The sequence below is a fragment of the Amphiura filiformis genome, unplaced genomic scaffold (genome assembly GCF_039555335.1).
Source record: "Amphiura filiformis unplaced genomic scaffold, Afil_fr2py scaffold_21, whole genome shotgun sequence".
Taxonomy (NCBI): domain Eukaryota; kingdom Metazoa; phylum Echinodermata; class Ophiuroidea; order Amphilepidida; family Amphiuridae; genus Amphiura; species Amphiura filiformis.
Window position 1 is genome coordinate 2,513,053 of NW_027305485.1, and position 27,541 is coordinate 2,540,593.

The 27,541-nt window shown below is 35.8% G+C and overlaps 1 protein-coding gene across 1 annotated transcript; it reads right to left on the reverse strand.

Moving 5' to 3' along the window:
* Positions 1-163: 163 nt before the first annotated feature.
* On the reverse strand, positions 164-27,482 carry LOC140143414 (atrial natriuretic peptide receptor 1-like). The gene is made up of 20 exons (XM_072165269.1): positions 27,419-27,482; positions 23,614-23,759; positions 18,491-18,646; positions 17,139-17,274; positions 15,143-15,237; positions 14,613-14,819; positions 9,386-9,448; positions 9,203-9,280; positions 8,453-8,557; positions 8,074-8,145; positions 7,261-7,429; positions 6,282-6,431; positions 5,815-5,983; positions 4,898-5,047; positions 4,396-4,519; positions 3,797-3,865; positions 2,263-2,437; positions 1,486-1,584; positions 403-494; positions 164-232 (listed from the first exon to the last, which is right to left on the reverse strand). Exons 1-20 carry the CDS (start codon positions 27,480-27,482, stop codon positions 164-166), a joined length of 2,388 nt encoding a protein of 795 aa, XP_072021370.1.
* Positions 27,483-27,541: the final 59 nt, after the last annotated feature.

A 27,541-nucleotide genomic window follows, 5' to 3' on the forward strand; every position in this document is an offset into this window, starting at 1 on the left:
GACGGCTTATTGTAATCATCATGGTATTTATTATTATGCGGGAATCATATTTAAGGTGTGTGCATATCACATATTGATCATCATATCATTCTCATATAAATACTACAGTTATGTCGAATATGACATGGCCGGGCTTGTGAATTAAACATGAGACCCACTGTCTTCAAGCAGTCAATTCTTTGCCTTCGGTTGAGTTGTTTACCAGCCAGTATGTTGTTTGTGTGCCCTTTCCCTACATCAAAAATAAATAAAACAAATTATGTCATACATACTTTGTTTGTATGTTACTGATATTGGATTTATCCATAAACAGTGCACTAATGCGGCATTTTATGTTATTGTATATGGTAGTAGATAAATGAATAAATTAAGCTATAATTAAAAGTTTTTATCCATAAATACCTTCATCTCTACTTCTCCACGAAGCACTGTCTCGAATGTCTCAAATGTGTCCAATATCTTCTTGGTTGAAGAGCTAATGTGGATTTTTAAAGCTACAAATTGAAAAGTAAACACATTCCCAGTTCTCTTTGTACAGAAACAGAATCTGACCATGAAAGGTTAACTTAATACTTTCAAGGAACAATCAGGGATCAATATTTTGTACAACTGCGATTTCTTTCTGTTGTGAGCTGCGCCAACAATGCCGATTTCGTAAATCACTGCAAGGACCTCAACTTTAGTTCTGCGAGTTTGAAACTGTTATCCTCATGCATGCATGTATGTTGTACAAATGTACAAATCAAGGAAGTAGTTGCTTTCTTTTAGACGATTTGCCCTCTGTGAATTACAGTCATTATACCATATTTTTCTGTACGTTCTATTGTTACGCAAAGGCAGCCTTTTCCAACTGGAAGAATGTTTGCGGGAAATCGCGGTGGCGAACTGAGAACACAACGTCACCCAGGAAGTCTTACGCACGGATGACGAGACATCTTTAACCAGTCGTCTTAGGGCATTTAAATAAAGGTACTTAATTTAATGCCCACGTGGTGACCAGATGGGACATGACATTGCAGCGTCTAGACAGGATGTCTGGAAAAGTGACCTTTGGCACAGCTGGTGGTCTTCCTGTGTATTTTAATTGGAAACGCGGGCTGCATGTCCAAATTTTCTAGCAAATTTGACATTTTTTTGCAACTTTGTAGTATTATTGTAAGAGTTTCCGTCGATAACTTTTTTTCCGTCGATCAAACCTTTCAAAAATTAGTTCTTGAAAATATACTAAAAACAGAATCCCCCAATGCATAATTAAGTTGGCTTTTAAATGTTCAGCAATTTTATGATATTTGTCTGAAAATTCCTATCTCTTAGCATTGTAGCACATCTACTGATCACTAGACGGTCTTCGTATGGCGGCGCCCATGTGTCACGTGGGCATTAAATTTAGTGCCTTTTATTTAATACCCTATGGTAACTGAAAACGGAGTAAACGTCTTTCGAACTTATAGCCGTAATTATCAAAATCTATAAAACAAAACGCACCTTCCCCATTGGATTCCATTCTAGATGCTGTGTTGACTGTGTCTCCAAATAAACAATATCTAGGCATCTTAAGACCAACTACTCCAGCCACACATGGGCCTGTTTTTGAAAGATACACGTAGGAAAATGAAGTTGGTTTAATAGAACAAGTTGTTTGTTGTCCTTGTTTATGTATATCTATTGTTTGTTTGTTATTTTTATGTCTTGACGAAAGTTAGAAGAAATGTATTTTACCTATACTGATAACTATTCTGAAAGTTATTATACTTAGTTCACTGGATTGGTAGGATGAACAAACTGTAACCTTCCCCAGCGCAGCCAGCGTACATACACGACGCTCTAGCCAACTGAGCCACAGAGACACGCTGGAGAAGAGCGGAAATCTATTTCTAAGGTATTAGGATCGAATGATGCTCGTCGCGTCGCATTCCTAGCGGAAGGCATCAGAGCGTGCCTCTGTAGCTCAGTTGGCTTGAACGTCTTACTAAAATTACGAAGGTCGCCGGTCCGAATCCGGCCAGATGCACTGAGTTTTTCAAAGATTATGTGCGCTGGATGCTGTGGGTAAAGATTACAATTTGTTTATGATATAACTATTATGTAGCTAAAGAAAAGAGTAATAAGATGATGACGGATGATCATCAGATCATGATGACGTTGACTATTATCATGCCTGCGACGGCGACGATGATGATAATGATGTTGATGATGAAAGTGAAGATGTACGTTAAGTAGATATTACTGTACAGGATAAGACATGTCAGCTGGTAATCAAACCTGAGTGTACACCGGCCCGAAGCTGTAGTCGCTTATCTGGTACATGTCTTATCGTAAATGTATCAACAGCTTTGAGTAACGCCAATGACATTTTCGCTATCTCCTTTGCATGTGCTAAACCATTGGGTATAGGTAAACCAGAGACAACCATATAGGCATCACCTATTGTTTCAACCTGAAAAATAATTTGAAATTGTTAAGAAGGAGATCAAACGTTAAACAAATTAAGCAAATAAATTGTTGGCGTTCGCACAGTTGCCTATAACGGTTAACGCGATTAACCTATGATCGCAAGGTTGGTTGCGAGTTAGAACACCGGCAAGGCCAGAATGTTCTTGGGAATGAAAGTTTATCTCGGGTTTTCTACTCCACCATAATGTATAATAGTGAGTTGCTAGGGGTAGTCATACCGGCGCCGTTGTTGTTAGAATAAATACAAATCGTTTTAGGTTAAATACCACTAATTATGTATTACACGGGTTTCAATGGGAAAATTACTAATTTCGGGTGGAATTTTCTCATATTCAGAACTCTCACAGTTAAATGCCACTAACACCAGGTGAAACTATATGGTTTAGATGCCAAATGATCAAAAATATCTCAACATAGGTTGACCTGAGACTTTTCTTGAACACTGAACCATAAACACCTTAAAATGGCAGTGCACCCTCGAAGCTAAAAGTTACAATATGGTAGGGCGAATATTTACTAAAAACTGAAGCCGTGCGTATGAATTTTAGTACTATTACAACAAAAATGTCATATAATGAGAGAAAATATACCATTTTGAAGCATCAAACCCTAAAAAGTACTTTTTTGGCTATATAACTTGATCAATTTCAACGATTTTAATGCAGTCTTTTGAGATGTCATGCAAACAAATAGTTACTCGTCGTATTTCCATGTATCGCCCAGGCATATTAGTGGTATGTAACCTATAAACAAATTCAAAAGGCGTTACTCAAGCAAGAAAAATGGTTTTGTGCACTTTAGATCAGTAAATCACAAGGCCGAGGGAGCACGGTGGCCGAGCGGAACGGGCTACGACTCATAATCAGAAGGTTGCGGGTTCGAGCCCCGGCGACGCCATCGTGTTGTGCCCTTGAGTAAGGCACTTTATCTTGATTACTCCTCTCCACCCAGGTGTGAAATGGGGAGCTGTTATGAATACAGTCCTTTGAGCGCCGCCCATGCCTTGGGCATTGTATGGCAGCTGACATATTCTGACGGCGGAATAAATGTAAAGCGCTTTGGTACATGTTCACATGTGAAAGGCGCTGTATAAATACCAACATTTATTTATTTAAAACAGCTTTTTATACAAATGAAAAGAATATATATCTTGAGCAAAATGAATTAAACAAACGATAGATTATCAAAAAGGTGAAGATTGAATTTTTCTTCAAATCAAAGTTGATGTGAAAAAGCACGAAAATAATTGTCATTAGTTGACCAAGGATTTCCATTTCCTTTGAGAGAAGAACATAATAAGCAGAGTATAATGCCTAATATTATTGGAAACCCAATAACATACCTTATAAACGTCAAAATGGCCAATTATACCGTCAAAACAGGTGTACAGATCGTTTAACAAGGCAACAACCTGAAATAGATGTGACAAAATTATTATTACAATTAATATGTCGCTTTTAAACAATGGTCAGCAGCATGCTCATGCTTCCTCGGAAGAAAAGTTATTGGCGTAAATGAAACATTATAGGGCATCAAAGAACTCGTTTTTACCATTGTATTACGTTATTGGTTGTTGGGCGTGTGGTGTTTTTTGTGTGTCTTGGGTGTTGGGGTAGGGGTGTGTGTGTGGGGGGGGGGTGGGTGTGATTAAGAACAAAAGTCCTCGGTTTGATAGTAATTCAAAGCAGAATGAGGTTCTCGTTGGGGTGTATTTACAGGTATGTGGGGGTGTGTATGTGTATGGGGTGTTGGTTTATTTATGTGGATGAGTGCGGGGTGGGTGGGCGTGTGCATGTGGTACCTGTGTAAAATGTGTTTCGTTACACGCTGGGGTTTCGGGGTGGGTGTTTACAGTGTATAAGTAGTAAAATGTGTAAGGGGGTGCGCTGGTGGTGGGTCGTGTGTGCGTATATGTGTATATTCCAATTCGGAAAAGAGCACCTGCATTGGAGTACTAGCAGCAGATAGTGACGTAAAGCCAACAATATCACTGAAGAAAATCGTCACCATTTGAAAGGTCTCTGGGTCAACGGCATTGCCACGCTTTAGTTGATCTGCAACAGATCTTTAAAAAAGTAGATGTCATTCAATAGGACTAATGTGTTAAAGTATTCCAAGGAGAGGTAAAAACACATAAAAGACTAAAATTGTGATTGTTTAAGAGTTCGCGGGACGAGTGCACCAAATCGGTATAACTTGCTATAACCTTACTTAGTATCTCTACACCTCGTCATTCCATTAAGTACTCAAGAACGTATCCAAGTAGTATATTTGGGAGCAAACATGGCAACTTCAGCAGAATAACTTCTTCTCTAGAATGAATAGTAAATGGGCCAATGTTCTTGTTTCTTTTAACGCGGTGTGTTGTTATGTTCATAATAACCCCATAGTTATGCAATGAACCCGTAAAAATAGGTCTTCTTGTAATACACATAATATTTACTTTGGCAAAACTTCGTACAGGAGAGTTTCTGCTCTTTTCTTCTCTTCCAAGAACGCCGCTGTCCTATCCTCTACAAGTGTTTCTAGATTGTTTGCATACTGCTCCATTCTCGTTAGCAAGTTGTCTAGAATGTTTTCGCTGTTGGATTCTCTGGAATAATTAAAATGATAAATTAATTCACTTTATTCGTGAACATCGCATAATGACGAATGATCATGCTACTATGTCCCTATATAACATATGAAGTGTCGTATGCATGCAATTCACTTCAATACCGCTAAGGGGTAATATGATTGTGGTCAGTTTAAAAGTGGCATATGGAACTTTGCAAACGAGCAATTTGTAGCGAGATCAAGTGAAAACATACTCATATCATTAGAAAAAAACCCCGACTGTAGTGTTTACCTGGAGGAGTATTGGTGAGTGGTATTATAGTAGAACATTTAGAGAATAAAAGATACTAAATTAGGATTTTGTCTTTTGCCTATCCAATATCTTGAGGGAATATTTTGAGTAGTGGATGCAGGTGCAGCCGGTATCCACTACTCAAAATATTAAATTGATAAGTAAAAGTGCTTTTTCCGGGAAAAAATCAAGCTACTTTTGTAATTACATTCCCGTTGTTTTAAATGAATGAAACCGTTGCGAACATCTAAGCCGCCGAATCGCGTTCTTAATTCGCGCACGTGTATTACGCGAACGCATTATAGCGTGGTCATTGAGGATCTACAAGCGTGCCGCCGTTGCCTGTCGGCGCGCTCGATGTCTTATGACTATCCACTATCGTGTCACAATGTATAGATGAAAACCAACCAAATTGCGTGTGTTCTAGACAAGACGCACCAACTGAATTAGAATTACATATACTGCACTTTTACTATTTTGTTAGTAGTTTATTATTTGGAAAAAAATCGTACTTGTTAAGTTTACGTAAAGATGTCAGTAGAGCTTTTGCAGTAGGACGATCGTCTGGTCTCTCAGCCCAGCAGTGTTGCACCAATTGCATCAGTTCTTGAGTTCCGTCGTTAAGATTCACAAAAGGTCGAAAAGGTGGATCACTGACTTGTTTTAATTTATTCAAAATCTCTGTGAAAATAAGTAAGTGTTCATTATATTTTTATTTACATCGCAAACTTGGAGTGGCACTACATATTATCATCTGTTTGTTTACGTTTGTAGGCTATGAAACATGTCTCATGTCTAAAGTTTTCTGGCATTTAAAATATTTAATATTGGAAAAATAAGACCTTTCGTTTGGTGGGGTGAACGTTGGGGAGGGTGTTTCTTGCAATTGACGCACACATACTTAACATATATTTACAACTCATTTGTAATGATTTGAGTAATTGCCTCTGACTTTTCAAGTTTTTATATAAATACTTACCTTCCGATCCAATATTCAATCCTTCATTTTCAAATGGCGGATTTCTTGTTGTTATTTCAAGCAAAACCATCCCGGCGCTATAAATATCACCTTCCTTCGTCGGAGGGCGATTTGCGTCACGTAGAATTTCAGGTGCTTTCCACAATAACTCTGAAACAGTTTGATAATTAAACTTTTATCTTAATATTATTTTGAAATAGATATCATATTTGTTAAAATATCGTACGGAAACTTCAGAATGTCAGACTCACACCAAATTGCCAATTTTACAAGCGAAATGTCATGTACACTTATTGTACATCAATATCAATATTTGTGTCTTCCCTGGGTAGAGGTAAAAGAGACGAACGTGTGTTCATAAGCCAGAAGGTCCACCTCTCTTTCCAACCGCTTGGACCAGAATCATCCATGAAATTTTATTGCTACAGAAATCACTACACCTAGTGCCACTGGCATTTGAACCCACGACCTCGTGATTATGAGTCGAAGTGTTAGAACACTGCGCCACCATGTCCCCTAATGTCTTCCGTAAAATTAGATGAATAATAATGCAGACACGGAGTGTCTGTAAATAAATATCAAAACAGAAGCAGCCTTTTGTCTTTTTAAACAAATCATGCGTGTTTACCGAGGGCAAAGTAATACAGCCCATACACGTTCAATCTTATTGATCAATATCAAAGACGCTAGATACAAGAGTGGATACAAAATTTACCATTGAACTCGCACAATGGTATATTTTGTATCCACACCTGCATCTAGGGTCACCAATATTGATCAATATTTTGATCGTGTATGGGCAGCATAAGGATATTTTGATATAAAATCAATATCCACAATACAATGATGAACAGTTGTGTGTTGCAAATCCACATAACGAAATGAGGCTTCAACTTTGTTTTCACACCGTGCTCAATTTCGAACCCTTTAATGTTTAACGAATTTTGGGGTATGGAACTTGAAAATTGTTTGATATTACTCTCTGTATTTTGCGTTGTTTCTCGTCCTTCGTCATGTTTAGCCCACTTGATGAATTCGTAAAGTCCAAAATCTGTGAGTTTTAAAACGAATCTGCTATCGATGGTACAGTTGGATGAGCTCAGACGCCCATGGATACCTAAGACGCTACCATGGAGGTAGTGAAGACCCTGGAACAAATTTGAGATATACTCTCAGGTATGAGAGGGTAAATCAGCCTCAATCTAGTGTGCCTTCCTACTCTGGTCCCACCAAATCTGGTACAGATATTTACAAACAAATAGTGGATATTTACAAAACAAGACATACGGTTGTTAATCAAGTGCCGGAAATCAATTGGCCACTTTACGGACTGATGCAACTGATGCAGCGAGAGTGGGACCAATTGGTGTTGGGACGAATGTACCAATTTCACGTAGTGTATATAATTGTTTTGTAAAGATCCACCAATTGTTTTCTAAATAATGTACCATATTTGAGTGGGACCAGGGTGAGACAGCCCCAGTAGAGTGGGGCCGGTTGACGCACTCATACTTAATGTCGACTTAATTACTTGATCATAGAGCATGGAGCATCCATAAGCTCCCACAGGCTCCCAATTCTTCTCATATTTATGTATATCCACCATGTCCACGTGATCTGAGGCCACACTTTATATTCACAACATTTCATGGCTTTAACATAATTATGTTTCGTTTGGTGCTGTAAACATGAAAATATATCCCTTTTAATGTTAGTACATTTGGTTTTCTGGTAATGACCGCCCACATTACCTTTTGCTTTATTCAAGCAATAAGCATGAGAAAAATATTACCTTCGCCATATCAATCATCAGTGAGTGCTTAAATGATGTGTCCAACTTGAAGGAGTCATTTTGAAGAACATCCTTTTGACGAGAACATTTCATAAAAATGATTGTTAGAAAAATAAGTCAGGCAGCATTGCAATGTACTTTTTGTAACATATTGCGCGCGCAAAGCCAGATATTGCCATTTAACAATATTTATTTTTGGTCAGAATCATAACGGGATGGATGCACGAACCACTCCCTCGACGAACATCAGGGAGATTTTTAACAGCCCCCTCATTCCCAGCAGGGATTCATGCGCAGCAGACTATTCAGGACAACAATGCTTTTGCATGTATTAGTTGATTCTGTTAACACCGTAATGTAATTGCTTCTGAACACTCACCTGTAAGCTTCCTTTTGGACAATATTCTGTCAATGTACAAACGTTTGGCGGATCTACGCATGCGCCAATAAACCGAGTAATGTTTGCATGTTCCACTGAACGCATCTGTACAAAAAGGAAAGTGCTAAAAATTAAATCATCATACTAGTCCTACTTTTTGTGGTACCAAGTGTTTAAACCTAGTCTACCTTACCAAATTTTTCGTAGTTTGGGGTTTTGGCGCCCAGGGCAAGGATACAGAGCTCTAAACTTGGAAGAAATGTTCGCCGACTGAAATTGCTAATTGTTGACCTCATATTTTTGGTGTCCAGTACGCTCGAGAATCTAAAAGGGGTGTGTGTGGGTGGGGGTGGGTGTGTGTGTGTGGGGGGGATCAAAAGGATCAACAATTTCATACACTATTTTATGACCCTTAATTTTATAAACAGGGGAAATTCGGCGCCCCAGAAAAGGCGGCGTCCAGGGCACGTGTGCCCGCCCCCTAGCTACGCCACTGAACACAAACGAAGGAAGGAGGGATTATGTATTGTATCTAGTGATAGCAAAAGTACAAATATACCCCGCAAGCTCACTATGACGTAAGAAAGTTAAAGTAGACTATTCTAACAAAATTCTAACGAAATTCCAAGTGAAATATCCAGAAATATCTTGTTTGTTCTCGACTAGCCAAAAGAGTCGTATAATTATGTCACAAAGCAAGTCGTGTTTACAAATCAAGGGCAAAGCCCATCCAGTAGTTTTAGAACTTACACTTTGCATTTCTCTAAGGACAGGTTTCGATAATTCGACTCTTGATACTGCTAAGTTTTTCACCACAACAGTTCGTCCCTGTGTTCAAAAAAGAAAAGAAAAGACATCACAAATAACTTGCATGAAGTATACATTTGGATAACATTCTAATGTAATTAATGAGTTTCCAAGGATGTTACTTGCCTCTATACTGGCGAGTTTGGCAAAGATTTGATTAGGTTTTTCTTCCATATTTCCCGATAATCCCTGCCAAAATACAAACAGAAAAATCATGAAAATGCAAAATACAAAAAGATGAAACATCAGTGTTATCACCGTCCTTGTCCTTGAATAACACAATTTTCGCTATTCACAATAAGGGCGCCGCCAGCGGTTTGCGATGTAATCGTGATGTATCATGGGAAAAGGTCGACATCCAAGTCCGCGCAATACGAATATTACCATGCTATTACATAGGAACACGTGACAATATTTTTTAGTTTGTCAAAATAAAGGTGTTACACGCGAATCGATACTCAATAATACTTAATAATGTGATTTGAAATGTGCACAATTAATTTTTCTCTATCGATTTGCGTGTAATACCGTTATATTGACGAACTAAAAAATATTGTCACGTGTTCCTATGTAATAACATGGTAATATTCGTTTTGCGCGGACTTGGATGTCGACCTTTTCCCATGATACATCATGATACATCATGATTACATCGCAAAAAGCTGGCGGCGCCCTAATTGCGAATAGCGAGAATTAATTCAGGATGCGTGTAAAACATAACACATACTTTAATTGTGACACAATATTTTGTAATTGCAAATTTCAATGTAAATCAAGTTCCATATGGGCTGTTCCAGTCGAAATCCATAAACCCTCTGATGAAAGAAATTACTTTAATCTCTCAAACAGGTAGCCCCATCGGGAAGCTTAAGATCATGTCGTCCATAGAGGTGTAATGATAGCATATATGTGACCATCCATCACGAAGTGGTAGTAAAGTCGGCTCTAGATCATTTTCTGTGTATTGCACAGTTTGAAAAAATGCACTTTCAGCTTTAAAATGACACCTCAACCAGCTTTATCGGACATCTGGAAGTGAAGTTATGGTTCATCAAAAGTCAAATTCCTAATATACTTTACATAGAAATCCATTTACTGTTTTTGATTATATATCAAAATCGAAAATGCCGACTTTACGACCAGTTTGTGGTGGATGGGCACAAATTATGCAATTAGAATAGCACTAGTTACCAGCGATAAAGACTTCTTAGATGAAGCATTAGATTTGGTAGTATCTAAGAAAACTATATCATCATAACGTATTTTCCAAGACATATTTGCGGCTTCAGCATCAAGGCGTATTTTCCTGTAAAATAAGAAAATTCACTTTCTTTTACATGTATCACTGATCGTGTATGTCTTACAGAAGTGTAGTTCAAGGATGTGTTCAATTAATTTACATCCATTCACGCCCCCTCCACACAAACACACCCCAACCCACAACCACATGCATTGATGGAAAATATTAATTGGTCGAGGTATGAGTTTTAAATTGTTGGACGAGAAGTAATGGAGTCCAATATTTAAAACTCATAGCGAGATATTGGGCGTAGAGTATCCAATTTTGTCTTTATTATGTTTTGGATCGAATATTTTTACACACTTTGATTCATGAAAACAAAACAATGATATATACATATATAAATAAACTCCCATTGAAATACGTGTAAATATACATGAAAGTAAGTTTGTTTTTCTACCCCATGTAAAACCATTTTTCATATTTTGGTAACACCCATGTCTTAAATAAAGATTGAAATTTAATTTAAAATGGGTTTTTTGACACAAGTTGAGACTAACTTTTAAGCTACGGGGACCTGAACAGCGCCACCCTTATTTTCAGCTTGCACGAATGCCTCCTTACCATGTCCGCACGCGGATTAGTTTCGGGAGCCAAACATTTTGACCAGATCAAGATGCACCATTTTGTGATATTCTGAATATTGATCAATTGCATATCTTTTAATTTAATTATAATAAACAATCATGGCTACTCATCTTGCTGCTAAGGGACACGCACTTGTTTTCACTACCGACCTATGTTTACCGGGACTATAAAGGGTTACACCAAATGCGGAAGGTTAGTGGTGTGCTGCCATATCCCTGTTGTTTGTTGCAATATATAAGTTTTGGAATAATTACGGAATATTCCTCCGCGCTGTTCATTGGTTCCGTTGCAACGAGGCATTATCCCTGGCTTCACACCTTTATATGGTTCTCTCCTTTACAGTTAGGACGCGGGACTACCAATTCTTTAGAAATGCATAGTCGCGCTAAAAGTCGATCGATACATGTTAAAATCAGCACAATTCAGAGATATGAAATTTATTTTCTCGGTCAAATATAAAGCAATATTTTTTTTTTCTTCAGTAATGTCAGTTAAAGACATAGTGCTTGGATATACATTTTTTTTAAAATCCTGGTGTTAAAATTCAAGCATCATATTTTGTCTTTTAGTGTGATATTTTGATTTTTATAGGCCTTTAGTTCGCCCGTGAGCTTTTTACGGAATTCATTTTTAGCGTCTCAAACTAATATAGTTTGCTAAAGAAAGATATTTCCCACCTCTGTAAACCACAGCCTGTGGGTCTATATATTCTAGTCTTGTCACAATTTCCGTTTTATTTTACCCTTTTTCCCTTCGTGCTCCGAAAATGTCAAACTCAGTACTTTATCTCGAGAACAACCAGCAGAAATAATCGATATTTCAATTGTTGTCAACCAGGTCCCTTTTCCATTGAAAACCAGGATTGCCTGATCAGCGATTTGGTAGCCCAAATCCCCAATTCTGGTAAATGAGGTGAATTTTTGAAATTTGCTCCCGTGATAGCCTGCAATTTCAATTTATAGGGGCTATGGATTCCATGATTATGAAAACCATTTTGTCTGTTTCTTTGTTTGTTTATTTACCTAGGATGAGGTCCTTGGGAAAATCCGCTGTCCAAACCTAGAAAAATTCGCGTGTTATTAGAGGGGATTTTAATTTTCTGTCCCTCCTATCTCCAGGTGAATTTTGAATGACCCGCCCCCCCCATCGCGGGTTGGCATTTTCATTACACCCTTCAGACTTGCGTTCGGGTTTGTGTAGGCCTATTTGTCATAATTTAGCGCTATAGGACCTACTTTCTAAATGTAGGCTATAGCTATAGCCGTGCTATATAAATATTATAAGGTACCGGTATGTAATATTATGTAGGCCTATGGGGATGGGGTGGGTACTCAAGTCATTTTAACCATGACTTACAATGCAAGGCTCATTGTTGCCATAAATGATTTTTCCTTTAGGTCATTATAATAGGTTGTTATAAACTTCCATGTTTAACCTTGTATTGTTTTGGCTGCTTCATTATGACTTTCGGTGGGTTTAAGCAATTTCAAACAAACACAAACAAAAGGCACTATACCCAGTCACCTTCATGACAATTGAAACACTAGGTAATTTCTTTGCTATATTGAAGTTCTGGCAACACTGTATCCAGGCCGGGCACCCAGAGATATTGATCCACAATGCTAGTATTAGCCTAAGATTTCACGTGTGGATTTGAAAATTTTTCAGCTGGTAGTCAAGAATTATGGAATCAAAACGGAAATTCTGACAAAACTATGATATATCGCTCACGGTGATGTGCGTTAGAAAGTTGGGAAAAATCCTTCTTTAGCGAACTATATTACTTTGAAAAGCTAAAAGATTGATCCAAAAAAATTCTCGCGGGCAGAGTTGAAGCCTATCAAAATCGAAAATCTTACACTAAATGACTGAATTTCACGACTAAGTTTAACACTAAGATTTGAAAAAAAAAATACAGTATCAAGCATTACAGTTTTTCCTGACATTTACTGAAAAAATGAAAATTATTGCTTTTCATTTGGCCGAGAAAAAAATTTTTACACTGAAAAGGTGTAACTCAAAATTTTGTTCATTTGAATACCAAATTCGATCGTTTGTATTGCCTTATTAAATGACTGAGTGAGCCTTGCAGAACAATAACAATCGGTAGTCCCGCGTCCTAACTGTTTATGGACAGCGCGGAGGATAAGACGTATCGGAAATTTGAAATAGACCAAAACGAAGTCGATTAAGTAAATAAATTAATTAAAAATAATTAAGCAGTAGAGTAAGTAAATATTGCTGTCGTAATAATATTGATTTCTTTATTACAATCATCAATGGATGTTTTGATAGGACGATAGGTCGTTGTAGCAATTATTACGTTTTTGAAAAGGGAGTGTTATCTGTATAATTAAAGATAACGAGTTTATTCCTTGCTTTTGTGCCGGTATTAATCGGTCAAATAAAAAAAACATTATACTTAAACGGCACAATTATAAAGCATACAGTCACTATTAGCGTTACATTGATTACCTGTAAATCAAAGGTGTAGCGAGAATAACAACTGCCAAAATGCAAGCCATAATTATCCCTATGATGACCAGTGTCGACAATTCATCTAAAATAAATAAATTATCAATTTAGATCTATACAGGTAAAATATTTATTCAGGTAAGCAAGGTCTGCAATTTCGCAGTTTTCAATAATAATTAATGACAATTTGCGTCACTTTTTATTACAAGAATATCGATTGCTTTAAGGGATCTAGAATGAGCGTTTATTGCGTTTCGACAGTATTATTTGTGGGACATGAGAGCACCTCAGACCTATCGAATTGCATTCTGAATACGAAGCATGTCTTTCTGATATCAAATAATTTTCATTTTTGAAAATCACCATATAATACAAATTTTATGACAAATTATAAAAATTTGATATTTTTCAAATTTTTGATATATAACAGTCCTCGAAGTAAATTATATAAATCTAATGATATATTTTAAAGTGTATGTAGCTGGGAGGAAAAGCCGAGAGTCAATTGAAAATTTTGACCTTTCATATTGAAGATATGGATTTTGTTCCAAAAAGACCTAATTTTTTGTTTGTTTTTGGAAACAAATCCATATATTCAATACGAAAGGTCCAAATTTTCAATTGATCGTCGGCTTTTCATCCCACCTACATACACTTTAAGTATAAATCATCAGATTTATAAAGTTTACTTCGAGTACTGTTAAATATCAAAAATATCAATTTTATGTGTATTAAATTGCGAATTTCAAAAATCAAAATTATTTGATATCAGAATGACATTCTTCGTATTCAGAATGCAATTCGATATGTCCGATGTGTTCTAATGTCCCAAAATAAATACTGTCCAAACGTTCATACCCCAGCCCTTAACAAAACCAAAATAGTTGTTATTTGGGCTCATAAACATGCATCTATTATGTTGACTCGAATTTTGTCTGTCCGCCCGTAGAACAGGTTTGTGGTCTTCTAATTGACATATTATGTACCAACGTTCTCTACTTTATCATATTCATGTTCACTCCAACTTTTCAGGAAAAGATGTACTGAGTAAGATATACCTTTTACTTTGCATTCCGGATTTTCATTATCAAACCCACAAAACGGCTCATCTAAAGGTGGTTCTGTGCGTCCAGCAGGCCAGACTACATCCTGAATGACTTCATACGTGTTGGAAGAGCCATACAAATTGGCAACCACCTGAATACAATAAATAATATATGGAATTAAGTTATATGGAATAGGTAATATCGGTCAATAAAATGCCTAATTATATTCTAGATTTAAAGGCTGCAACCAGGATTTTTTCCAACTCCCGTAAATCTTTCTCACGTGACCTAATTCAAAATAAGCCGCAACATTTTGGGGGATTAGGACAAGATGCACGGTTATGCATTGAAAAACAGCTTTCCACTGAGAAAAATGAATAACCTCGAACTCATCACTGAGTCCATATAATACGAAGGATGCAATAAACAGTGATTTTGGTTCGTCACTATGCGAAAACTAAGAGGATTACGTACCTTAAGTATCCCTTTCTCCACATCTACCATATTCCATAATGAATAGTCCCCGTCTCTATCACCGTTGGCGTCAATGTTTATTGTACCAGAAATTCCTAGAATAATACCATAATGGTTACATAGGGATGACACAGTGGCGTAGCGTCATAGGGGAACGGGGGCACGGGGGCACGTGCCGCCCCATCGATTGCAAAATTTGGAAAACCCCATAGGAAAATTGCCGAAAAAGGGCCTCAAAGTGCCCCTTCCCCAAAGAGACCAAGAGCCCCCAATCATGGTTGGTGCCCCCCCCCATATGATGACCCAAGCTACGCCACTGGGATGAAATACAGTGATAACAAATTGCTGTTTGCATTTTGAACATGGAACCAATTGGTAGCATGTTAATATCGGACTATTATCTAAATTGCTGAAATGAAGTCCGAAGGGTCTATAATTGCTCCATTGCTTTACGTGTTATCAAGTAGCAGAAATGTGCTGCCACCCATAGTGTTTTATATATAAAGTGTTGGCAATTCATCATTTGGTGGTTGGAAAGCAGATAATGCAAAATGGATCCACCAGCTCCACAACACATCTTACATTCAGAGGCGTCGAAAGCGGGGGGGGGTGGGTCCCGAGGTTCAGGGGCCCCGAGCAAACTAAGCGAAAATGAAATAAGAGGAAAAAGAATAGGAACGAAAGAAAGAAAGAAAGAAAGCGTGGGCCCTGGCTTTAATGATTATACCTGGGCTTCAAGTTCAGATGTTAATGAAAGCAGAGCCTTGATGACTGATATTATGACACTCACCATACTTAAAACATGTAGCTCTAATTAAGTGCAGTTTACGTATTGCCAATTATATTGAGTACTAAATTAACGAAACTAAACATTAAAGCGGTTGGGCGGTTTTTCATAGTGCAGTTGAGGTTTGATACAATTATAAATGCTATTAAATTTTCCTGATTATGTCTTCTGTTCAGTTAATTTACTGTATGAAAGTATGTGCCTTTATAGGCCTATTGTGACATAATGTTTGTTTATTAGTACCAAGTAATAAAAATTGCAAACGTAAAAACGATTGCTTTACATTGCTTTTGACATATGCGTGAATCCCGGGGAGATTGGGATAACCCCCCAATATTTTAATAAATATTGACGCCTGCACTTTTGCACCATATTTCACCATTTTAGCTTCAAAATGGCGAAGATGTTAGCGCGCTTCGCGCATGTGTACCATAAACCTACTCTGACACAAAAAGGTGCTAGATTCATTATACTTCAAGAATTATTCTCCATCCCCATAACAAAAAGAAATCTATGCCACTGGCTTCAGACGTGTTAGAGGAATGAATCTTGTGCGATGGTATTATTTACGTTGAAAAAATATCCATAGTAATACAGACCTTCTTCTTTGAATTGAATGTGCATGAGAGAATGAGAGATGGACGTAGGACTACATGGGTAAGGTATTATGGCTGATAAAGGAAATGTTAAAAGGGCGGCCCGCACTGCTCCTTGTCCATGGGCCCCCGAGACTCTTGTTACGCCCCTGCTTACATGATCAATATTATGAGTTTAAAATTTACCGGATTTTTAAAAGAACTAATAGTTTTGATGACTTTACCCAATTACCAGGTGTTTTACAAGGTTGAATTGAATCCATCTCTAAAATCAACACTTTTCAGTTCTGTTCAATTCATTTGTTCCCATTTCAATTCACAACAATATTGCAACACATGCCAAGACTTCCAATTAAATCTTCCTTTCTTTTTCAATATCCAGCAAAATGTTGATTTGTTCAGCATAAAATAGAAATGTTTATTGTAGAATATTGATTCGTAACTTTTATTTATATACATATCAAATAATTTGAAATTTTTATTTGATTGAAAAGCATAAAAATGGAAACAGGTATAATTGTAATATTGTGTACGACTTTACAAAAGGCGCTCGGATCTTTCTTGCTGCTTGAGTAAAATTTATTACTCTCTACTCGGATTGATTTTGACCTACCTTCAAAAGATCTACCCCACATTTTCTTGGTGAGAGCCAATCCATCTGAGACATTGCCGTTTTCTGATAACGTTTCATTTATTGCCAGTGAGTACAAAATAATGGAATCATGGGTAGCTGCCTGCAGATAGGCAAACTGAAAACAAATGATAAGGAAATCATTGTATTGTCTCCTCATATTATTAGTTTAAGGGGTACTACACCCTCGATAAATTTGTGCCTATTTTTGTGTTTTCTCAAAACTAATAACACAGTGGTAACAAAAGTTATGTATATTATAGGGGCAAGGAATCCAATTACTACACTGAAATTTCAGTGACCCAAGACAAGTGGTTTGTTATTTATGATAAGAAATAAGGTACAGCTAGCATGTACCTCGTTTCCTATCATATATACTAAACCGCTTGTCATGAATCACTGAAATTTCAGTGTAGTAATTGGATTCCTTGCCCCTATAATATACATAATTTTGATTACCAGTGTGTTATTATTTTTTGAGAAAAATGCAAAAATAGTCACCAATTTACCACAGGGGTGTAGTACCCCCTTAAAGCCAAATACAATTACTCAACCTATTTCTAGCATCTTTAATGTATAACATTGTTTGAACACAATAAAGTAAAAACATGTCAAAGATTTGGAAAAAGAATTAACGTTCCATTAATTTGTGCCGTGTTCTTCTAGCGACAATAATCACGTAATTCCACTATATATATTCTGGGTTGCTTTTGATTAATATTAAACGATAAAAGCCAAGATAATGAAAGCAAACTATAATTGTTGAAGGCATTATTCTTTGACATTAGACAGTATAGGATCTATAAAAAGTAAGTATAAAATACGTGAGTCATTAAAGCCACATTGTAACATTCCATATTTATTTTTTTCACAGAATGTTAGTTTTCACTGTCAGATGTCCTCTTTTAATTTTGGCCCAAACAGAAGAGGCAATACAAAGAAAATATCTATTTAATACCAACGCCTATGTCGCCAATGCGAGCTTCGAATGTAACTCGGGTCGGTCTTTTGATATATTATGACCGTCCCACACGCCACGTTTGTACTGTCTTATGAACATCGCGTACGCGTTCGACTTATATTTCAATAGTAATAATTAAACGCCTCGTTCAGTCGTTTTATTCACAATCTCGAATTTTGACAAAGCAACACCTAAAGTCTTGATTTTTGCTGGGAATGTTAGTTTACTAATGTACATAACAATCGTGTAAAAACAGAATTTTAAAAATATTGAGGGCGTCCTCCACACCAAATGTTATAATATAGCTTTAAGTAATTCATCAAGTCATAATAGTAAGTAAGCCAGTAAGTAAATTACTATTGCCTATACATACACTTTCCCCGGGTGGACGGGTAAAGTTGAAGTCTTGTTCCTGACGAAGATCATGTGCTTTTATAAAATCTCTGAATTTGTCGTTATCCGGCTGGTACAGCATAAAAGTTAACAACGCTTGATATGCAAACTTGGCATCTTCATCACGGGCATCGTTCTTCAAAAATAAATAAATAATTATAAGACATACAATTCAATATAAAAAAATTAAAACGTTTTAAATAAGTTATATTGTGGGTTTTGGTTTAGGTAAAAACGTTTTAATAACATACAAATGTCGGGTTATATAAAGGTCATGAAATCGTTTTAAAACGTTTTGTATGAAAACACACTACAACAATATTTTTAAAATGTTTTCGAAATGTCATTGTAAACTATTTTTGCAAACATTTTTGGCCAAATATTTTGTCAACACTTAAATAACATTACATTTATAACAATAATATTTGCACCCAGCAAACACAGAAATGTTCTTAAAATGTTTTTTACAAAACGTTTTAATAACATTTAAATATCGGGTTATATAAAGGTCGTGAAAACATTTTTAAAACGTTATTGTAAATATTTTGGGCAAACATTTTGTGCAAAATATTTTTTGAACCCCAAAATAACATTCTGTTTAGAATGATTTGTACCAAGTTTTCAAAAATGTTTTTGGAATGTTATTAAAACGTTTTTATACCCTTTAACCCGACATTTAAATGTTTTCTGTAAAACATTTGTGTTTGCTGTGTAGTAAATTACCAAAAAATGTTATTTAATGTTATGAAAACGTTTTATACCATTAATGTACCCTTTATATAAACCGACATTTAAACGTTTTCTGACAACCTTTTGCGAATGATGTCGAAAACGTTTTGTGTTTGCTGGGTATGTCATGCAAAATCCTTAATAACTCATGTTTACAGTCTTAGAATGTTATGGAACTATTTTATTTTACCTTCAAATTATACAGATATCGTATAACAAATTTGCACGACAAAAAATTGGTAATATATACATTAAACCGACTAACCATGTGACCCAAAATGACCAAACTCTATAATATGACTACCTTTGAAAAAAAAAAATGATGAAATGGCACATTTTGTTATACAAACTCTGTATATAATTTGAAGGTAAAATAAAATATATCTTGGTGTAGATAAAAAAATAAAATAGTTCTATGACATTCTAAGACTGTAAATATGAGTTATTAAAGGAGTATTTCGTGATCCTAGCATCCTCTTTTTATGACATTTTTCAGTACATATCCACGAAAATGAATATTCCCAAAATTTCAGTTGATTCCGATTTTGCGTTTGCGAGTTATGCATGATTATGTGTATTACACTGCTCCATAGACAATACGTTGTAATTTCGTTCTGGTGCACCAGACCTAAATTCAAATTTCACGATATCTTTGCTAGACGAATTAATCTGCAAGAAATATTTTGTACATAAACATTATGTAGCCAGAGTATTCCAGTGATATAAAAATCTCAACTTTTTTTGAGAAAGTGTGGGGATGAGGCTGTGGATCACGAAATGCCCCTTTAAGGATTTTAGTGGAAATTTGGGATTTTGGCCGCCATCTTGGATTCGGGAAAAAATCGAGGTGGGCCGTGGGCTTTTTTTGATCCTTTTAATCTAGTGTGCTTTTAATCTAAGCAACGTATGTGACAAGTACATGTATGGTTCTGGTAGTTTTTTCCTGTGATAGACCTGCCTATACGCTGTCAGGTCATTTAACACATTTTGATAAGTTGTACACAACAATACATTATGTAACGCATTTTAGGAAAAAGACACTAGTGACAGCAGACAAGACACTTGTATATCATGCAAGCCTAGTGATATATTGTTTCTTTTGCATCACGGTTGTTTGATGTGATCATTTATTAATTTTTCCAACCAAACATTATATAATGTTCAATTCTAGGCCTGGACAATACTAACAGCTATCACACTAATAAACACATATAATTATATTCTTTAGCTATATTTAATCTAGATTTTCGTTTCTATATCAAATTTATTAATCTTTTTATGCTTGTTTTGAGGTATTTTTATTCTATAAACCGTACATTTGTGTGCAAATTGAGGGCGCTATTTACGTATAATTTTAAATTTGAATTAGCCAAACAATATGACTTATTCCTTGATTAAAAGATTTATGAAAATTTTCTTGCCATTTGTAAGTCATTTTTCCGATGTTCTAATACCATTATACAAGAGTCTAACCCTTGTAAAGATGCAAACAAGATTGAAGATTATTCAACTTTTCTTTAAAATGACTCAGTTTTACATGCAATCAAACAACCGTGGCATTGATTAATCAATACATGAATAAATTTTCATTATAGGGAGAACTCGAGTCCATCTTGAAAGGACTATGAAAATTTGGCTAGCCAAAGTCTAGCCAAAGTTAAATTTGGCGTAGGGATGAGTGATGATACGTAGTAATTACTACTCTTTTGTTATGAAAGTCAAACAGATTGTTATTCAATCAAAGCTCCTATTATGTAAGGGACAATACGCTATAGAATTCAGTATGATTGCATGCTAGCTATTCGCTATCGTAGTCCGACGTCACTTCCTGCCGAGGTTACAGCTACTTCCTTGGTGATGGATCACGCCGTTTGCATAACAACGCTATATACGCTGTACTGAACAAAACGACACGAGACGGTCAATAAATCACCTGTAAATTCAACATTTTAGAATCCCGATTAAAAGCCCAACATGGGCTGATGTTATCCATAAAATGTTCCCACACAAGTAAACGCTGTGATTGCATATTATTTCGTTTCCCAAGTCACGGCAAACCAGAGTATATAAATGTGGGTTTTGATGACTCGATCAGAGAATCGCCATTGGTTTGTATATAGAATTCGTAATATCGACCCCGGATATCGACTCACCAAAACACCGTTGATGTTCATCTGTTTGAAAGTCAAGTTTTATCCATTTCTTATTAGTTTCACTGCCTTGCCAGCTTTTGCAAGATGTTTTTCCTTTGAAATCATGAGGTTACAGGTCTTAAATATGACTGGTAATTAATAATTTTGATCTTTTGATGAGTAAAAAATTACGGTCGAAGACGCCATACCGCCCGCCACAGTGAGAGGCGGGACAGGGGAATTCCCCGATGACGTATGCCGACTGGCTTATGTACCATGCGTGTGGTTGGCCCGTTAGCAATGAATAGCGATTGTGGCCAATCACGACGGTTAATAAAATGATTTCTTACAATTTGTACAACATTTATCTTTAAAATACAACTTGATATTATGGTTAAATTTGTTGGCTGTATGTGCTAAATACCATTATATTATATTATATTATATTAATTAATGAAAATTATCTTACCTTTTTGAATAAAAATTTTAATTATATATTGATTGATTCATTTATGGATTCGCTTATTAATGTATTCAATCATTTATTCATTTATTTACTTATTAACTTATTAATTTATTTATATAATTATTTACATGCTACTACATGCTGACAAGTAGAACTACACACGGCATGCAGGAATCCCTGCGAATTCGACGAGTGCCGAGTCGATGAACACGGCGAAACATTGATACACATCTTATCGTTCTTTTGGGTTTTGGCTTGCTTTTACTTTTGCTTGTTATTTTGCCACATTCAGGATCAATGTAGAAAAAAATAACATGATAGAAATCACCTCAATTTCTCCTCGTCTAACAGTTTTTGTGTTGATTTCGGCGAATTGATGCATGATTCCATACATTGAGATGGCAATTTGGCTGTGCATGAAAGTCGCTGTGCATGAAAGTGATCCAGTCGCTATGGTAACGCTCCGAGGTCACCGATATGACGTCAGGACTACGATAACGAATTTGTAAATGAGAGATTTAAAGATGATGTTTTGTATGTAAAAAGATAATATTTCAGTATAAGGGAACAAACCAAAAGATCGATTGCGTCTATAAACGTAACTAGTTTCGTTTCTCAGCCGACCCCCTCCCTCCCTGCCAGAAACGTAATAATGAAATGTTGAAAATTTTGACATAATGATAATAATGACACATTCTTCAGACCGATGTTTTTGTACAAACGTAATCGAGTATTTTTACCCCCTCCCCCCTAAACGAAACTAGTTTCGTATATAGGACGTCATCGATCTTTTGGTTTGTTCCCTAAGTAACAGCACAATTGACATAATGTCATATTGACCATAGAACCCATAGAACTCCATGTTATAAAAATAGCCAAAATACGCGGAGTTGACTTAAGGGGGTACTACAACCCTGCCCAATTTTGTGCCTATTTTTGCATTTTTCTCAAAAATTATAGCGCATTGGTGACGAGACAAGTAAGATATGTATATTATAGGGGCAAGGACTAGAACTACTGCACTGGAAATTTTATTTCAGCACAGACAACAGTTGTGGAGTTACAGTCAAAAATGAGGGAAAACCAATATTTGATCAATAAATCAATAACTACTTGCCTTGAGTTGCTGAATTTTCAGTGCAGTAGTTGTAGTCTTTGCCCCTATAATTTACATATCTTACCTGTCACCAATGCGCTATAGTTTTTGAGAAAAATGCAAAAATAGGCACAAAATTGGCCAGGGGTGTAGTACCCCCTTAAAATGGATAGAAACCTCTCCTGACAGTCATTACGTTACAGCATTTTGAGTAAAGAATAACAAAATTAAAATTTGCTGAAAATTGTACATTTATGGCTTTAAAAAACAACACCTCATTTATATGGACTCAATTAATTTTTTCAGATTTTCTGCTCAAAATAATTTGAATAATTTTAGCTTCCCATGTCATTGTGATATTTATTCCTGCTAAGATACTAAATTATGTACTTTCAAATAGCAACGGATAATTTCAAGAGCTTTTATGGGCAAAATAGTTTTACTAGGTGGGCATTTTTGGGCAATGGGCAAGTTGAATTTACTAGGTGGGCAAAATAATTTACTGTTATTTTATACCTCCATGTTGCCCATACCTTCACTGTGGAAAACACTTAAAAGTGTGTAAAAGTGTAACATGATGTTACATCTGTACATGTTTTTTCTAACACTTCGAATTACATTGTAGGCTATCAGCTGCAATAGCATCATCATAAACACTACAAACAAGTAATTAAAGATACCTGCTGCCAATTATCGTCTCCAAAGATACGTTTGTTGTCGAATGGTTGGACGCTGAGAAATTGATACTCCCCATCAGTGAGTTGTAGATCTAAGGCTGCTAGCATTAATTGACGTACAACCGTCCCATGTACCGACAAAATAATTACTAGAAAACAAAACAGATAAAAAGTTTACGTATGCTTAAAGTGTACATAAATTGATGAAACAGCAATTCCAAACTTTGGAATGCTTTATTACTTTTCAAGATCAAAGGTGATCTTAACTCTCTTCACGCGGGTGTCGACTGCAGACGACAAGTTTCAAATTTTTTTTTAAAATTCAAAAATTTCAGAAATGTAAATTTTCATGACCATATTTGGAATCAGCATGAAAAATGCATTAAAATGAGTACAAACACGCCTAGTATTGATCCAGTAGTTCTTAAAATAGCTTTTGATATTTTGAGAAAATATTTCAAAACTTGAACTTTTTCCATTGAAGCGCATGGCTAGCACGCAAAGCATTAAAGTAAGCGCTTTAAAAATTGTATCGGTGTAAATTTTGTGTAGTCACAGAAAGCAGTCGAAAAAGCCATCTACTTATTTATTTTTATCTAAGGAAACACATCTTCATTATACAGACTGTAATAATAAAATTTATACAACTGCAATTTCGCTGTTTAGGAAAAAAATGAAAGAGATCGTGGCAACAATGTTATATGCAATGAAATCAGTCACATTATTGGAAGACAAAAAACAACAACTTTACCTCGTGTCTTTATTAGTTCCGGCTCAAACGCTACACTCTATTAATAAAATCTTTTGAATGCAAGAGAATAATTACTAATAAATAACTTGTTAATTACTTCTTGAATGCAAGAGAGTAAATACTAATAAATAAATTGCAAATTACCTTTTGAATATAAGAGAGTGAATACTAATAAATAATTTGCTAATTACCTTCTGAAAGGTCATCCAGGTGCTAAATGTTTAACTTCGCCCGAATGGGCTTAAACTTGGTGAAAGTAATTGTACATATTATGGGATCATGAACAAAACAAAAAAAGGACAAAGGTCGTATGGTGTCAAACGTTAAATATACCCAATTGGGCTCAAACGTGGTAAAAATAATCCTCGATATGACATTTATATTTAAATGCTATTACAAAACAAAAACAAAAAATTAACACCTTTATCATTTTATATGGAAAGGTTTCTATACAAAAACGAGTGTCTTATAAACCATCAGTTTCCACCTCGACACACCTGAGCACACATTTTCGCCAAAGAGCTATCAAGCAAGCAGTGGATTGTCCCCACACAGTATTTGATTACACTACACGGTTGAGTGCATAGCAACGTAGGAGCTGTGGAGCTTCTAGCTGGAAATTGGTCCTCTGTGATTGGTTTTTGTCGAAACCTCAAGTATTCCCTTCATCCAATCAGATTTTTCTATATCAAGCGAAAGCTAACACTTCCCCCTAAAAACGCTTTCCGTCATTACGTCAACAGATAACGCAATTCAATGTTATAGCAAGGCAAATGTGGTAAATCTGAAGAAAACTACCTATCCAAGCACATTTTTTTGACCAAAATGTAGGTTTTAAAAGTCAAAACTTCTAGTGTTCCTTACAATATTTTTCAAATTTTATGTCATTAAATGAAAAAGCACACTTATATTGTCCATACACTAGAGTCACTAGAACGAGCAATGGCCCATTCTCTTTAAATTGCAAATCTTGTCCAAAAAGATCCCATTTTCGTCATACGGTTGTAAATTCAATGAACTATGACTTTGCAAAAGAGCGCTTACAAATTGATGTGTAAAAATTGTCTGGGTTATGAAAATTATGAAAGGAGAAGAAATTAAATTACTAATGCAACTGAATCGAAATAAGAGTTCGGTTATTAAGTTCATCCATGCTAATCACTAAAGAGTCCAATTAGCGAATTAGTATTTTAACAGCATATTATAGGTCAACAGTATGCTTTGAAGTGGAAAACCGGTTACTATAATAGTGATTTAAGGTTAGCCGAAAGGTTTTTCATGCGCTTGATTTCAGAGGGGCGTAAGTTCATAACAGAAACAGCCATGCAGAAAATGAACAAGCGTACCGGGAGGTAAGCCTACTTTAATAATTAGGCCTATAATAGAATATCGATCCACGGTCAAGACATGAAACTTGGCTCAGCTCGTGCCCGGAGCTCGTGATGCGGCGGGGGATCAAGCCGTTTTCGGCAATTTTCATGAGGACTTCCTCTGGCCCCTATGCCCGCCCCATGAAGATACGCCACCGTCTAGAAAATGTGTTGATATTAAATTTATAGAGCCTTATAGATATCTTTGATGAAATAAATAAATAACATCAACAACAACATCATGAAGCAATTATTTGTAAATTGAATTTGGGATTATTCAACAAGACAGACTTAGCAGGCCTACAAATTTCTGAATTATATAAAGTGAAAAACAATCAATCACTGTAGTCAGCGAATCAATCAAAGATACAAAAACTATAAAAGAAAGAATAAAGAAATAGTGAATAAAAAGAAAGAAAGAAAGAAAGAAAAAAAGAAATGAAAAAAGAAAAGGAGAAGGGAAGAACAGAAGTAAAAATGAGAAAAGAGGGAAAAAACCCGAAATTTTAGCCACACGGGGACTCGAACCCACAAAAATTAATCATAATAGATTCAAAGTCCAACGCGCTATCCGCTCGGCCACACTTCAGCTTACGCAATTGATTGTCCTCGAAGGGGATATATAATTATAATTTGACGCAATGACTTGCGTCCGCATAATGGCTCTTAGAATAAACACGCATGTCGGCGCTGAAATTTTGGACGAACCCGATGGAGAAAAACCTCGTTTTTTGCAAAAATAGCTTCAATTTGGAGTGAAAATCAAATGGAATAGCAATTGGCAGAATGTTGAGAAATAATGTAGGTATTCAATTGTCTAAATTAACGTCCCGTAATCAAGATATCGATAATTTCACAAACCAGCTTTTTCTCAAGCAAATTCTCCAAAATTTTCCCCCCAAACGGGCTTTTAAAATTTAATCGGTACTGTATTTGGTTCTTCCCCATGGCAACATTATTTCTTTGATCGATTTGTAGTACAATACGAAAAAGAAGAAAACAATCACTCGGCGTGGATTTATACGGAGCGCACATTTGAAAAAAAACGTCATGGAACGTGTTTTTTGTCTTGTGAACATGGTGCGTAAAAATGCTTTAAACGAAGGATTTTCAAACTTATTCTAAAAATTTGTATATAACACACACAAAAATATTAAGCTACATCTAATGCACCAACATTTCACTCGCTGCGATATTTGATTACTGAGAAAACTCTGTTTTAGAGAACAACTTTATACGTCTTTTATACGTTTTTTATACGTTTCTTCGTGTAACCTTGAGGCAATATTAAGTTAAAGGAATCAATAAGGGGATGCATTAGTAAAGTTGACGTTAATATAATTTTTGTTGAACAAAATCATGAAGTAAATATTAAATTTATTTAATAATATTACATAAACAGGTGATCTAAAGCCACATAGCATTATTTTGTTTAACATTTGTCTGAATTCTGAGCACTTCTGGGCTTTGAATGGCTTCGGCCGAAATTTGATTTATAAATTAATAGCAAATGTATCTATCAAATAAGTACCAATAAATGCTAAAATTATCGCGAAGGATTATTTAGAGCTGAAACGGGTTTTTTTCTGCCACGAAGTGATTACAAATAACCAGGTTACCAACTTAAAAACCACACTATTGGAAGTGGTTATTTTTAGAACTTAAACTTATAATGAATAATACTTACTTCTTCCTCTCTCAATTGCTGCTTGCAAAGTTGTTATCACCGTTTCTTCATCAAAAGAATTCATCATAAAATCCCGTACTCTAATACCGTCATTTCCAAGCAAGTCTAAAAGACTCGGTGTAA

Coding starts and splice junctions, on each gene's coding strand:
- LOC140143414 (XM_072165269.1), bottom strand. CDS start 27,482: ATGAATTCTTTTGATGAAGAAACGGTGATAACAACTTTGCAAGCAGCA. Junction 9,281..9,385: donor CCAAACTCGCCAGTATAGAG/GCAAGTAACATC, acceptor TTTTGAACACAG/GGACGAACTGTTGTGGTGAA. Junction 8,558..9,202: donor TCCTTAGAGAAATGCAAAGT/GTAAGTTCTAAA, acceptor CTTTTTGTACAG/ATGCGTTCAGTGGAACATGC.